The 15433-nt window shown below is 44.0% G+C and overlaps 1 protein-coding gene across 3 annotated transcripts in view; it reads right to left on the bottom strand.

Annotated features, from left to right (window-relative positions):
* Positions 1–15433, bottom strand: part of GMPR2 (guanosine monophosphate reductase 2) — a 320471-nt gene that overhangs the window by 135994 nt on the left and 169044 nt on the right. For all 3 annotated transcript variants that reach the window (XM_086923734.1, XM_086923733.1, XM_086923735.1), the window contains one exon: positions 4722–4764. In XM_086923734.1, coding sequence (XP_086779860.1) covers positions 4722–4764 — 43 coding nt within the window. The remainder of the gene's footprint in view (positions 1–4721; positions 4765–15433) is intronic.

Genomic DNA, 15433 nt, shown 5'->3' with positions numbered 1-15433 from the left:
CTTAACAACCATGTATGTTATAGTTAAAGCTGATATTTGAGTGATACATTATGTGGCATTGGGGAGACATATTATCCTGGTGCAGCTGTGGCTGTTATGTGTTACCCATGTAGAGGCATTCCAAATTGATAAAGCCTTTTTCAGATTACTGCTAGCAATTCTGCCAGATGTACTAATGTGATCATTGCTCATTTCGATTTTCATTTTATTTCATTTGTATCGCGCATAAATCACCCGAAGGTCTCAGAGCGCTGGCAGGTAGCAGGATCCTTATGACCAACTGACCCGGGAAATAGGAAGGCTCAGCTGGCTAGAAGAGCCAGGTTTTTAGTTTTTTCGAAATTTCATGTGATCGGGCTCTAACCTCAACTGAATGGGGAGGGAGTTCCATGCTTCAGGGGCAGTTTTACTGAAAGCTCTATCTCCGTTTCTAACTGTCCGGACTCCGGGAACGGAGAGAAGGGCTTTGCTGGAAGAGCGTAGCGTCCTGCTTGGGACATGGGCCTTGAGCTTCTGTTCGAGATAGACAGGTCCATGGCCATTTACGGCCTTATGGACCAAGCAGCAAAGTTTGAGCTTTATGCGTGTTTGTATGGGGAGCCAGTGCAGAGTCCTTAGGCAGGCTGCTGAAGGGGTACGCGGGGGTAGATCAAGTACTAGCCTAGCAGCAGTGTTTTGGAGGACCTGCAGTCGATTCAGTAGTGTTAGGTTGATGGCTGAAAAAAGGGCATTTCCATAGTCCATCCTGTTAACAATTAGTCCCTGGACCAGGGGCATGTGTGCTGACAGTGGGATCCATTTAAAGATCTTCCTCAGACTTCGCATCTGGCCATAGCTAGTTCCCACTGTTTTCCTGATATGTTCAGACATGGTCAACCTGTCGTCTAGTGTTACTCCAAGATTCCTGACAAAGGGCTTGGGGGCTGGGCTGGGACCGAGGGAATCTGGCCACCAGTCTGATGACCAGATTTGGTCAGCTTTGCCGAAAAGCATGACCTCAGTCTTTCCAGCGTTCATCATAAGATAGTTTCTGGTCATCCATTCTTGTATACTGATCATACAGTTTTTGAACCTACTTTTTATGTTATCAGGGTTTTGGCTGATAGTGACGAGGATTTGGGTATCGTCAGCATAGGATACGGTTCCAAAACCATGTTCTCTGATGATCTTCGCCAAGGGGGAAACATAAACGTTAAAAAGGGTCGGGCTCAGAATAGATCCCTGTGGGGCACCTTTATCATTTTCGTAAAAATTGGAGGTGTGGGAGCCTAATTGGACCCTGGACCGTCTGTTGCCAAGGTAGCTTGATAGCCATTGGAGTGCAGCGCCTTCGACACCAACCTCAGCAAGACGCTCTAACAGAAAGCGATGCGAGATGGTGTCGAAGGCCGCAGACAGGTCTAACAGGATCAGTATGGCTGACTTTTTTGAGTCCAAGGACAGTCTTATGTTGTCCACGACCTCCAGCAGGGCCGTTTCAGTGCTGTGGAACGCCCTGAAACCGGATTGAGATGGCTCAAGGAGTTTGTTGGACTCCAGATAGGTAATGAGCTGTTTGTTAATTAGGGCCTCCATAACTTTCCGAAAGAGTGGCAGAAGGGAAATGGGTCGAAAGTTTACAAGTTGGTCCGGGTCAGCCGTAGGTTTCTTTAAAATAGGCCTGATTACTGCTTCCTTCCAGTGATCGGGGACAACACAGTGCTGTAGTGATTGATTGAAAATGTTAGTTAAGATGGGGATCAGAACTGGGGAGATTTTAGATATAACTAGCGGAGAGGCAGGATCTCCCGTTGCTCCAGATTTCATTTTCAACAAAATCTGGTTCACCTCTTTTTCTGACAAGAATAAGAACTGTTTTAGCGTGACAGAGTGGCTATTGGGGATGTTATGCCTATTGACGTAAGGGGTGGTGGTTTCATCATTTGACGTTGGCTGAGGGAACCGTTTATGAATTTCATTGACTTTCTCATGAAAGTAGGAGGCTACAGATTCCACCCAGTCCTTAGTATCGGGGGGCGCCTGATGCGTTCCTGGTGGAGTAGTGAACTCCTTCACAATGTTAAAGAGTTCTCTTTGTGAGTTGGTTGCTAGAGTAATCCTGTTTCCTAGATAGACTTTTTTTGCCTCGGCAATGTCCTTCATATACTGCCGATGTGCAGTTTTATATAGTTCCCTGTCTTGGACACTTTTTGTATGTCGCCATTTCCGTTCTGCCATCCTGGTAGAATATTTTGTTTGCTTCAGCTCTGGCGTGAACCAGGGTGAATTGTTTTTCGGAGGTTTGGATTCGCGCATGGGTGCTATGTCATCTAAGGCAAGAGTGATGGTCGATTCAAGTTTCATGGCGGCTAGGCTAGGGTTAGTGCATTGGGAAATGGTAGGAGGGGAAAACGTTGTGTCAAAGGCAGACATGGTGATTCTGTTCCATGGTCTGCTTTTTTTCAGCTTGGCGAGCGAGTAGCCGGGGTCTGACAGCCATTTATAGCAAATTTTATGATAAAATGGTCTGTCCAGAAAACTGGGTTGATCTGTGTAATCGTTACCTTGGGAGAGTTGGTACATACAAGGTCAAGAGTATGGCCGGCTACGTGGGTTGGACCTGTAGGAAGTAGACATAATTGTAAGGCCTCCAGGCTGGTAGTTAAGTCTATAGTATGGGGGTCAGTAGTTTGTTCGAGATGATAATTAACATCTCCTAGGAGAAGGAAATGTTCCGTAGCAAGGGCATAGGGTGATCGCTTCCACTAATTTCTCAGAGAAATTAGCCTTGGATCCAGGGGGCCTGTAAATGAGGGCTATCTTCCATGATTCTTTGTTGTTCACAGTCATGGTGGCAATGAACATCTCACCCCAGCATTCGAGGTAAGAGTCATTTATATAGATTTTTATAGATGACTTATGGATTATAGCCGTTCCACCCCCTTTTTTATTGCCAGGACGGTCAAGTCTGTGTATTGTATACGCTGGGGGCAGGGCTATTGCAATGTCTGGCGCGGATGATTCCTGTAACCAGGTTTCTGTGACAAACATCGCGTCTGGTTTGACAGAGTCCAGGAGCGCCCAGATTTGTAGTGAGTGCTTGGCTATTGATCTAGCATTGCAGTAGAGACAGACTAAGTTAGGCTGGGGCTTCGGGGCGCAATCGGTGTTGTAGGGTTTTAATAGTTTGATAGAAGATGGTTTTGGTTGAAAGCTAGAGAGCTAGGTTATAGAGAGTGATGGCTTAACTGGATTAAGGCTATGTAGTTCTGAATTCGTAAACCTGATGATGCCCATGTTGTGGTGCTGTATGAGGTGGACTGCTGGCCAGGAGTGGGGAGAGACAGGCAGAGTTTCTGGCGTCTGGAGTCGGCCGGGAGCGGACGGGCGCAGACAGGTTTGCCTTTGGCACGCCTTCGGCGCACTGGGTTATGTAGGGCCAGTGGGCGGGACCGCGAGCGAGGGTCTGAGGTTTGAAACGCTGACCCTGCTAATTCCAGGGAAAGCGACACTCCCAAGATGGTGCTAACCCCTCCGCGCAAACGGCACAAGCCGCGACGGAACAGGGGGCACCGCAACTCAGGTAGGCAACAACAGTTACAATAGAGTGCAGCAATTTATCAACATCAAGTGCAGCAGTTTAAAAAACGTTCGTAGTCAACGCTGTACAGGACAATGTGCAAATTAGCAGTATTAGCAGCAGGACAGTTTGGGTTATATACCACAGGGTTTTAGGAGTTTTAAATCCGATTAAAAGCAGTTTTTTAAAATAGTGTGAGCAGCCTTGATCCTCAGAGTCGGATCAGAGGGATTCTTGCCTCATATACTAGCATGAGGTGGTCACTAATGTAATCTTGTACAATGTGTTCACTAATGCAACACTAATAATATTAGTATCTCATTAGTATCTCAGGACAATACTTTTCTTCACTTTAGTAGCTCTTATTACAGAAAAGGTTGGAGACCTCTGCTATAGTGCTACATTGCCATGCCCTTCCTTTTCATTCACTTTAAAAGAAAATGAAAAGGGTTTGTGAAGGATGCTTTTAAAATGTCACTTTTCTTCCATTCTAGTGCCTTTTCAAACTTTATGTATTTTTCTCTTCTTTTAAAGTAAATGGAATTGGCAATATAGCCTTTTAGGCTGCTAAATTATACATTTGTGTCACATGTACTTCCTGACCCTTCCAAAGTAAGGTGAAAATATTATTCAAAATATGACTTTGAAAAAAGTACTCAGGGATCCCTGCACATAGGCTGGACTATTCACGGCTTACAAACATCAATAGAGATCCCCCGAAGGAGAACAGTTATAGATAACAGAACAGTATAAGGAGAGCCAGCATCACATACATAGACAGTACTGTCCCAGGATAGCACAAGGACTGAGGAGAAAATAGACCAGCACACGCTCAGTTATTTGACATGTAAATCTCTGTTATAGGAGACAAGAAGATTAGTGGAGAACACAGGACAGCTTGGGGAGCCAATTTACACACACATGGGCAGTGCTGCAGCTGGTGGGCATAAAGATCAATGAAAACCACAAAGCAGTACAGGGAGATCACAATACCCTAGGCTATACAAACGTTTCCTTTAAAATCTTCATGAGAAGTATTAGAGATCAACACACACAATTACAATGTGAGTGGAGGAGGCAGCTTTCTCCACCAATCTCAGGATATCTAACTATTGCGGTTGTTGTGCACAGGTGCCACAATTAAAGAGGCAGGACACCTTACCAAAAGCTTTGGAGACATCTCCTGGACAGCAGCAACCACCATCCTAAGAGAGCAGGACAGAGAAGATACAGGTTAGACTGCTGCTAGCTGACTACTATAAGGTGTTTGTAGCAGGTTTTGGAATGCCATTGTTATTTGTGACAACGACATGAGCTCATGTTACACAGCTGTCAATGAAGATCATGCTAGAGCATGCAGGACAACCCTTCACCGACAAAGCCTACAGCCAGCATTACAATAGTTTGTTCATGCAATTCTCCCCTGAGGGTGAACCGCTGACGCCTTGCAAGGGCTAGACATGCACCCATACAAGAGTTTGGCACATGTGGTTATTGCAGAGTAACATTACTTCATTGTTTCCCCGCAACTACCACCCACCTCCTATCACACACCCTGTTTACCTAATAGAAATTTACAAGCACACATGCAAATCAATGCAGTGCAAAGACAAAGTCCTAAAATCTCAATAGAGGAACAACCAGCGCTCAATTTTCACATATTCATGGGACTGAGCAGATGGTGTAAAAGTTGATTTTTAATGGGCATGGTAAGGCATGTAGTTTATGAAAGCTTATAACTTTTCACAAAGCAGTTGATTTTGCATTGGAAAAGATAACAGGAGTGATCTAATCTGGCATTTCTAAATTGATATGTATGTAGAAGTTGCTTTTCTTCATGTCTCTTTAGTAGTGTTGTGCGAGTTTCAACTTAAAGGAGAAAGAGAGAGGACTGGAGGAGTATGCACATTTTTCTCAAAAATACATTAATGTAGAAAATGGAAATGCTGTTCACTTGTAATCTCATATTTCTGTTGTGGTTATGTTTGTTAAATTCATAAAATCGAATATTTTTCTTGATGTGCAGACCAACGTCATTCTAAAGGGCATCATTGTGAGTATTTTTACTGAGAATTAAATCAATAGATACATTAAAACGCAGGCAGAAACACCTTCTTGCATTTTTTTGTTTTGAAAGGGAGAAGAGGCAAGAAATGTGGCAGATGCGCATCAGTTGGCCAGAGGGTAATTTTGACACTGTTACTATTAAACATTCAAGGTGCTTCACTGTCCCAGAGTTTAGTGCTGTCTCAAGTAAGTCCAGAGAAAAAAAAGAATATTAAATCACTGACTTTATAGCGATGCTTTAGGTTTATTAAGGAAGATGAAGGAGTTGTTACTTAATTCAGTAAATAGAGATGCACTGGTGAAGTAGGAGTATGGTAAAAGTAACTTTTACTTCTGAATCATGGAATCCCCATTGAATAGCAGGCCCACTATCAAAAATGGTGACGGGTCAATTAAAAGAACAGAGTGGAGCAGTAAAAATAAAATAGATAAAATGACAAAACCGTTTTGCAGATTGGCTTGACCTACCAGTGTGCCCAATGTAGTAAGGAAATACAAGCAATCAGCAGCAAATGCATGGACTGACCAGCAGGAGCTAGACTGTCCGTGGTAGAATGGTTTGCTAGCGTTCTGGCAGCAGGCGGTAAAGCATTGCAATGAATGACTAAGACATAACTTAGCCTGCGCCAATAGGTTGTATTAATAAATAGGTGTCTTGTATTTCCTTTGCTTTGTCAACCAACACATGATAGCTGTTTCAATATGGAAAGTGTAATGTGATTTCTTGACAGGAGAAGTGGGATTTGAAGATATGCGCTGGCAGACAAATCATCTGATTTATAAGCAGTGGCGGCTGGTGACATTTTAAAGTGGTGAGGCGGAAACTGATATTCATACTGCACATTAGCGAGCGAGCGTAGCGAGCGAGCCCGGAACCCCTAAGGAGGGTTCGGGGGGAATTTCCCCCGAGAAAATTTTGAAAAAATAGTGGAAAAATGGTGCATTTCCAAGCAAATCTGAGAAAGCAAGAAGGTTAATAAAGCAATTGTGAAAGTGCAGGGATTACATTATTAAAGAGCTGTCATATAACATACTAGGTAGCTGCTTATTCAGTATAACAACAGAGCTTCATCACAGACTTCAAGATACAATGCTGAAAACCTCACAGATTGTTTTTATTTAAACTGCAAACAACAACAAACAATAAAAAAACTTTTTTGATTTAAACTGCAAACAACAAAAGAACCAACTAAACAGGTCACAAACTATCACCAATATCAAATTTCAGTACAAATACATATATCTTGTGCAGGACAGCAATATAGCTGCAACAGCTCATTTGAATGGCCAGCCAGGGGTGGCACATAATACATGCTGCAGCCCCTGGTAGGCCTTGGGTGCACCTATGCCCTGGGTACCTATGGTACACTATACAGGGACTCACAAGAGTGACCCAATACCCAATTGGCAATGCACCTAAAGTACATTGTGTGAATTTAGAGAGAGAACAGCTGGGCTGTGGGTCTGATTAGAAGGACCACAGCCTTTCTAAGTTGTAAACCAGTAAAGCAAAAAGCAAAAAAATGGGGTGACCATAGGAAAGCAGACCCTACTCTCCTACATAACGCTCCCCTTTGGACAACAGGAAAAGACTAAATTTGATTACTCTGCACTCCGAGGAGAAATAAAGGCCTGATATTTATGTATTTACTCTTTTAAAATGTACTGATAAAACTAAACCATCCTCAAATCATGTTTCTGCCTATCCATGTCTCATCTTCAATTATTGATTGTGCATTCCAACTGAGTATTAATGAGAGCCGGGAATCTGAATAGGCTGAATAGCAAATTCTAATGTTAAATATTCTGCATAGCTCTAAGTGAGTTATTGGTTTGTATGATTTTAGACCGAGTGAATTTCTTAAAGAGATTTGGTCTAGATGTGATAATTCTGTATCTGTATTGCATAGTGTTGAGGATTATATATATGAATCTAATTACTAGTTTGTAGGTCAATTTTCCAATTCCTGGTCCTCACTGGATAACTACATTGGGTCCCCTATATCTGACTCCTCTCAGCACAATCAAGAACCATTGGAAAACCAGGTATATGAAACCTGAAGTGTAGTGTTAGTAGACAAGGTGAGAAAAAGTAAACCTGCCCAGTGGTGCTACAACAACTGCTATCCCTAAACAGTACACATTTCAGGAGCTGTCACTATGCAAAAAGATTCATGAAGATTTCAACAGCTGGTCTTGCATTCTTCTGAATTCCACTCTCATGAAACCTCTACTTAGCGAACAACAACCCAAAAAAGTTGATATTATAGTAGCTAAACATGGTTCAATCAAACACAAGAAGGTGTCTGTCAGTAGTGACAGAATGCAACACAGTTAGCTAAACCTACAAAGCACTCACGAATGATAAAACAAACAGTCTAGCTGTTGCATTCAAAATATGACAGAGTTTGAACTAAAATGGCAGCAACTTTTTATGGTGATTGTTTACAACCATACAAAGCTTGTAACCTTTACAGAAATCCTCTTAGAGCCCACTGCATTGAACTATTGCAGTTAAATTATCTCTATCTTAATTAAAGGCCAGCAGCACAAGTGGGGGGGGCTACAACAATAAAGAAAAGGCACTCAATGGCCTGTAAATACCTCCGCAGAAGTGCTTTATTGCAATGTATGAAAAAATATAAAACATAAACAAGAATCAGAGAAAGAAAGATTAGAAATATTGGGGTAAGGGTCCCAGAGTAGCCATTATTTTAACTTTGCCATGTCAATATCGTTAATGGAACAGAACTTAGTCCATGATATGGCCACCCGCTTAGTCACAGGCCTTATTCCTCAGGCACTAGTCTGTAACAACTGAGAAAGATTTAATAAACAGCAAAGAGATTGGCAGAGAACTTTAACACTTCTAGAAATGTTCACCCAGTGACGGCAAATGTTAAAAATAGGTAAAAAAGGGAAGCATTTTAATGTTGGAGAAGAGGAGGCAAAGTAGTGATAATTTGCACTGTGCTGCCCCATTAAAAACCCACATTTTGCCTTTTGATGTGAGTCAGTGCTGCTCCCTCATGACCCGACTAATTTGGGCCTGATTACGAGTTACCCAGACAGGTATGCATAATGTATCGCATTAAAATAAATATGATCGGCTGGAAGCAGTTTATTGGGTGCGATAAGTTTGGCCTTGCGTGAATTTTGTCCTGAAAATGTGGCATAGCATGAGGATTGCGGTGCTTACCACATTAAATCTAAATGTTCCGGTGCTTAAAAAGCATTTTTCAATTATTACGTTGGGGCAGGTTTGAACAGCTGAAGTTTAATGGGATGAGAACCTTATCACAACCAGTAATTCTGGTTATTGCCCGGAAGAGCTCAGGCTGCAAGTCCAAGTACAAATACGAGACAGCTGCACACAAGAGGCAGGCAGTGCTGATGAGGGCGGACACATTGCAGGGGTTGAGTGCAGATACTCGTCCATTAAAAGCACTGGCGCAGGGCTGAGCTGTGCAGGCACCACTCCTACCGAATGAAAAGAGCGCAGGTACTGAGTACCTGTTAGCACCTGCCCAACTAAAGCACTGCTGCTTGCACGGTCCTTTTTGCCCCTGGGGTTACAGGGTTCCACACTGTGATGTCATCTGAGCTCTAGGGGTACGTGAGGTCACTTCCATTGCATTAACCCATGATTTTTGGGTGAATTGAAGTCTATGAAGTGATAGGGCTAAAATAGTGGTTTCAAACTGCAAAGAAATAAACTAATGACTGTTAACAGATGTTTTCAGGGTTGGTGTGCCCAGGTGACCCCTTTTCACGTGCCTGTGCCAGTGGAGAAAGTCCGAGCACACCAGCCTTAGAGAGCAATCATCCGGACACCGGTCTCAGCTAAATGTCTGTACATAGAGTTGAGTTTCAACAAGACTGAATGAATCCCGGGCCAGGAAAACCAATAAACATAACCAATGAAATCAAGTACTGCCGTTTCGTCAAACGCGAGCGGGGGCGATGGGCGGAGGGTGAGGACAAACAAAGTCTGAAGGGAAAGTTGCGCACTTAGTTATGGGGCGAGAGTCCAACTCGCGCCTTTCACACAAGCCCACTGTCTGCCGCGCGTAGACCGTGAAGTCACCCCAAGGCGCTGCCTTGCAGTGTTTTGGGCGCAGGGCACACATGGCGGAGCGGCTGCCAGCGACGTGTGGCTGTGAGTGTGGGAGAGCACGAAGCATGTGCAGCCCCGCTCTGAGCTTTATATACATTTCTATTTTGTGAGGTATGAAGGTCAGTTTCGGGCATATTTGCTGGAATAACCTGAATGTTCTAGTCCTTCATAGTGACCGTCTTAAATCAAGTAATGTATGCAGCTGCATGACGTTCTCTAAAAATAAAATACCAATTTCAAATCTCATTTGCGGATTTGCCATCTTACAGCAAACCTATTTGTCTTTTAGCTACATTCCGGCATATTATAGAAAGCCTGCGTGATTTCCTTACTTCCCTTAATAAATATCCTTATGTTTTTATTGGGAGTTGATATTAAATCATTTATAGCTTAAGCAAGGTACATTATATGTCCTGTACACCAAAAACAGTAACCAACCAACCTAACCAAGAAACGTGTACACAAGTAGGGACGGCAGTGGGGAGTGGACAGTGTGCTTTATGGGCAGATGGTGTTTGCCGAAGGGTTATGGACAGATGGCATTGGCATGGCAAGTTTGGCAACGCAGCATTATAGGCATGCAGACACACAAGTTTCGTCCTCTCCAGGACACGGGTTTTGTTTAAGGGATTTCTACCATAAATGAGTAGGTACTAGGTACAGTGATAGATCCATTTAGGTAGATCCGTTTTTGGAGCAAAAGAGTCAGTCTGCTTTCTTTATCAGATTTTGGTAGGGAATGCATTCTTAAGTTCGTACACTGGACGGTGATACAGAGAAGGTGTTTTGCCTTTTTTCTAGTTATTTTGTACTTTTGTGAGAGGGAGGCTTGGGTTAGGTCAGGTGGTTTGTAGTAGCTGCATGTGCTAAGAAGTTGCTTTTCGTATATGTACTACTGAAGACCAATTGGTACTCTGGAGTTGATGGCAGTCCTCAACCTACTTGCCTGAAACGAATAAAAATGGTGAAAAGTGGTAATCCACGAAAAACGACCTGATGTGTGCTTCGAGTCGGTGATTTGCACGCAGTAAGCACGCTTTTCTTTGCACCGCTCTTCCCTGCAACATTTGTTTTTTTTGGGGGGGGGGATTCCAACAAGGATGCTTTTCATTTGACTTTCATGGTGGTGGACAAGAACTGGAAATTAATAATTAATCTGCTTCCAAGACACGCCTACTGTGTCTTCTTATTTTTCTTACGGCCCCCATTCTCCCTCCCTTCCGCACACCTGTTTTTTTTCTTTTGAAGTGGGCTCCTCCCACACTCTTTTATTTATCTTTTTGTTTCCCTGCCTGCTTTAACTGTGCTGTGAGATCTTGCGGATCAGTGCAAGCAGGGAATTGTCCGTTGGTACTGAGAACATGCTATGGAGGCTGCCAATTATAGTTTGAATATGCAAGACCTTTACAGTAATCGAACTATCAAGGCAGCCCTATATTCTTGGTTTTGGACCTGGGCACATAGGTGAAGGAGTGACATTGCAAAGCTAATGATGCCTTTAAAGAGCGACTGCCAAGCTATTGGCTTTACCCGTGATGTTGTATGGTAAATAATGTGTTATGTCTGCTCAGTGTCTCTCCTGCAGCAGTAGCTTCATGAGAATACAGCAGAATGGATATTAGGCGGAAATTTGAAACACTGTAAAATATGCGGAAGTGAGTTTTTTTAAAGAAATACCACAAAGGCATTCTTCAGCGCTTGAGTCACTATCATATTTGAGAGAGAAATAGGAATCCTTTACTAGCACCCATGAATCCCTATAATGTCGAGAGGTTGGCCAACAACCAGCTTGGAAGCTGTGAGATCCTATTTCTTATTATCACTGAGTAACGTGAAATTACTCATTTCCTTTATCCTGTCTAACCTGCCTGCAGAGCCATGCCCGCTACTGGAAGGCTCGTAAACCTTGTGCAGTCATTTTAAACTCGCAGCCTCATATTACGTATTTGAGTGTCAGGCTCATCATGAGTTCCAAAATGATGTAAGATGAGAGAACATTTGAAAGGGATTTTCAGGATCCGACCCTCGGCTTATATTTCGAGTGCATTGAACCTGCAGACCTTGAAGGATAGGACTGAAGATTTTGCTTTTCTTTTACGAATGTGTAAGTTGAAATGTTCTGTTTAATTTCCAGTGTCACTCAGTGGACGTGCTTTGCTTGATAGCCCCAAATGTTTGTGATATGGGCTTCGCTCGTGTTTGGCGAAGGCTGGTGAAAAGTAATGCTTGAAATCAACAATTATTGTCAAGAAAGATAAACCAAAAAAAACATCTTTGGGGCTCAGCCTCTAGAAGAGGAACGAGGAGCATTTTCCCATGTCCCAAATTCAACTCAAGGCCACCAACAAACCGGAAATATGATGGCCAGGTAGCAGTAGGGAGCTAGGGATCTCATGCATTGCCAGTAGGAGTTTGCGCCATGGTCTAATGTAAAGGGCAGAGAAATGACAAATAGGGTTTGGAAGGATACATATCACATTTTAATTCACATGGTTATGTAGTTATATTTAAAATTAACATGTAAGGATTATATAACAGTGAGCAATCACAGCATCACGACTGGTCAAATTACTTTATTCTTTGATGTTTTCTCCAGTCATTAGTTCAAGAGTATAGTCCAAGAATCTGCACCCAGTGGGTTTTAAACTTTATCCCCTTTGTGGGGCGAAGGCCTGGGGCTAATTAAGGTTGCACGATGGTACACAACAGTGCTGTGTGAGGAAACGGCTGACTGACAATATATCTTGAATACGAAAAAAGGGGCCTCGAGTACATTCCTCTGAGAACTAAATCGAAATGCCCCTTGACTCAGTCTGGATTCTTTCAAACCGAGCATAAGTATTGCATTAGCGCTAGTTTTATGGTCTCGGGATTATACTTTTATTTTCTAACTCTGCATTTCCGAAATGAAAATAAATGGCCTGTCCTGCGTTTGGAAGCAGCCGGTCATCTTATCAGACCTGTGAAGGAAATACTAGGGCAATTGTGGTTGGAAATTCGTTTGGACAGTAGCAACTTGATAGCCTGCAGGAAGGCCGAGCTCCCGATTCTTTCTCTGCACTTCCGGGATAGAAAGGGAATGATAATCGCAATTAATCAATTTAAAAACGTTTCCAAACAACTTGGTGAAGACAGCGCGCCTGCCTGATTATGTCTGTATTTTTATCGCATGTGGCAGGCCAATCGTCTTGAATGACGGTACCTGTCTGTAGAGCTTGGTGACAGCCTAGGCTGTGTCGGTCAAAGGGTCGTAGTTCTATGTTATACTTAACATTCACACTGACTGTGCCCACGTCTGTGTTGTATAAGCTGGTAAAAAGTGCTGCCTCGGGGGGCATGAAAGATACACAGCCCTTGAGGTCCTGAATTTTTCACCCTCCCAAACCATGCTTCTTCGTCCCTTGATTTGCCACATGGTACTTATCACTGACGGCTTTCTCCTCACCGTAAATAACTTTATTTTAGCACAGTGATTTGGGGTGTTTGTCAGCTGAGATTTGCACATTTCTTCGTGTATTTTGGCCAGAGATGAGCTAGTCAGCTCTTTTTAAACTGGTAAACAATATTTGTAGGTTGTATTTGCATGACAAATTAAACAATTATATGGCGTGCAGTCTTTAAAAGTTCCCAACTGCCCGATTTGCACACATGGCCCACCATGGGGCCACTGTTTAGCTATCCTATCCGCTAACGGCCGGGGGTACTTTTATTTTGGTGCAAAGGGCTTGCTTTCTAATTCTGTCCCAGTCGGACCCAGGAGGTGGGGAGGGAGGGAGGAAGGAAAGACAGGCACAGCAGCAGGCGCTCTGCCTGCTCACTGGTCAGTTTATTTCTCTGTCCCAATTAGGCCTAGTCCCAATCCCAAACCAGTGACCTTGCGCAAATAATACTATTATTGAGCAGCACAGGAGGAGCAGAGCCGGAGCCGAGGCTGATACTGGGGTGAGAGAGAAATAAGGAGTGGCAGCCAGGCAGAAGAAGAAACGAAGCGACTGAGCGAGGATCAAAAATAAAGAATAAGAGAGAGCGGGACATGGGGAGCACGAGAAAGTTATCATGCGAGAGTCGAGAGACAGACGGACATATAAATAATAACGAAACAAAACAGCAGATTGGTCATCATGACATGATCATCTTAAGTATAGTAAAAGTAAAGTTATAACTTACGTGGTGGGTGGCACTGGCAGCAGGCGGTCGAGTCCACAGACTGGGCATCTGCCTGGCATCATGATTCCAGCACGCCGCGTAGTGACGAGGGACAATGAATGGCCAATCACCGACGAACACCCAGGCGCGGCACCATCCTGCTGCAGCAGCCAATCCTGGCGCAGAGTTAGCAGCGCCACTGCGCCAGGATTGGCTTACGAGCAGACTGAAATCTGTCCTTTTTGAGACCCGGGGCCCGGGTCCATGCCTAGTATATCCATGGTGCTAGAGGGGAGGGGGGGGGGGGGAGTCTAAAGTGTGCGCATGCGTGGGCCAGTCAAAATCAGGACTACTCCGGCCTTTTGCTTGCGCACTCACAGACTGTCACGTCACCCACTGGCCTGTGCGCTGCCTGCCTATTGCAGCGCCAGCCCCGCCCCCCACGGGCCGGCCCGACCCACTTCCTTATGAATGCCCGATCCTGTCGGGCTTCTCCCGGGGCATTAGTGCGCTCACCGCGATTCATTTTTTAATTGGATTCAATTATATTTCTTTTATTATAACATGTTGGCACTAGTTCAGTCGGCGGTCGTCCAGGCTAGTGGGGCAACGCCCCAACGCCCCCAATGGACGCACCGCCACTGTTTATAAGGAGGTAGAAAAATAATTGCAGGAGAGCCTTATATTTAGAAATGTACAGATCCTGTATTTCACTCAGCCTTCTGAATTATGCGAGTCACTAGAAAAACTATTTTCCAATCACAGTAAATGATAAAGTCTTGATCTGTGCAGACATGAAAACGGAGGTCAAACTGACTTTAACAAGTCAATATATTTCAAAAAGGCATGGCATGGGTTTAGCCTTCTCACTGGAGGAGAATTCTAACTTTAACACTTTAAAAAAAACTTTAATCACTAGAATGACAAAGTGAGACATTTAAGGTGGGATTTTTTTTATTGCTGCTAAACATATTAGTCACATTTGGCCACATAAACTCTTCTACTTGCACGTATTCTCATCTCCCCATCTCCCCAGCTCCCCATCTCCCCATCTCCGAGACGTCATCAACTGCTCCCTCAACTCAGGCACATTCCCAGAAAAATGGAAACACACCGAACTCAGCGCCCTTCTGAAGAAACCCACAGCCGACCCCACCGAACTAAAAAGTTACCGCCCCATCTCGCTCCTCCCATTCCCCGCCAAAGTCATTGAGAAAGCCGTCAACAATCAGCCCGCTGCCTTCCTCGAATCCAACAAATCACTCGATTCCTCACAGTCTGGCTTCCGAGCCAAACATAGCACCGAGACCGCCCTCATCGCAGCAACAGACGACATTCGAACACTACTGGACAACGGAGACACAGTCGCCCTCATCCTCCTCGACCTCTCCGCAGCCTTCGACACAGTCTGCCACAATACCCTAATACAACGCCTCAGCAACATCGGAATTCAAGGAAAAGAGCATTGGACTGGATCATCTCGTTCCTCGCAGGAAGAACTCAGAGAGTCCGCCTCCCCCCTTTTAAGTCAGAGGCCACCGAAG

This window comes from Lissotriton vulgaris, chromosome 5 (assembly GCF_964263255.1).
Source record: "Lissotriton vulgaris chromosome 5, aLisVul1.2, whole genome shotgun sequence".
NCBI lineage: Eukaryota > Metazoa > Chordata > Amphibia > Caudata > Salamandridae > Lissotriton > Lissotriton vulgaris.
Note: the sequence above shows the minus strand (reverse complement) of the source record. Positions and strands in the feature narration are given on the sequence as shown.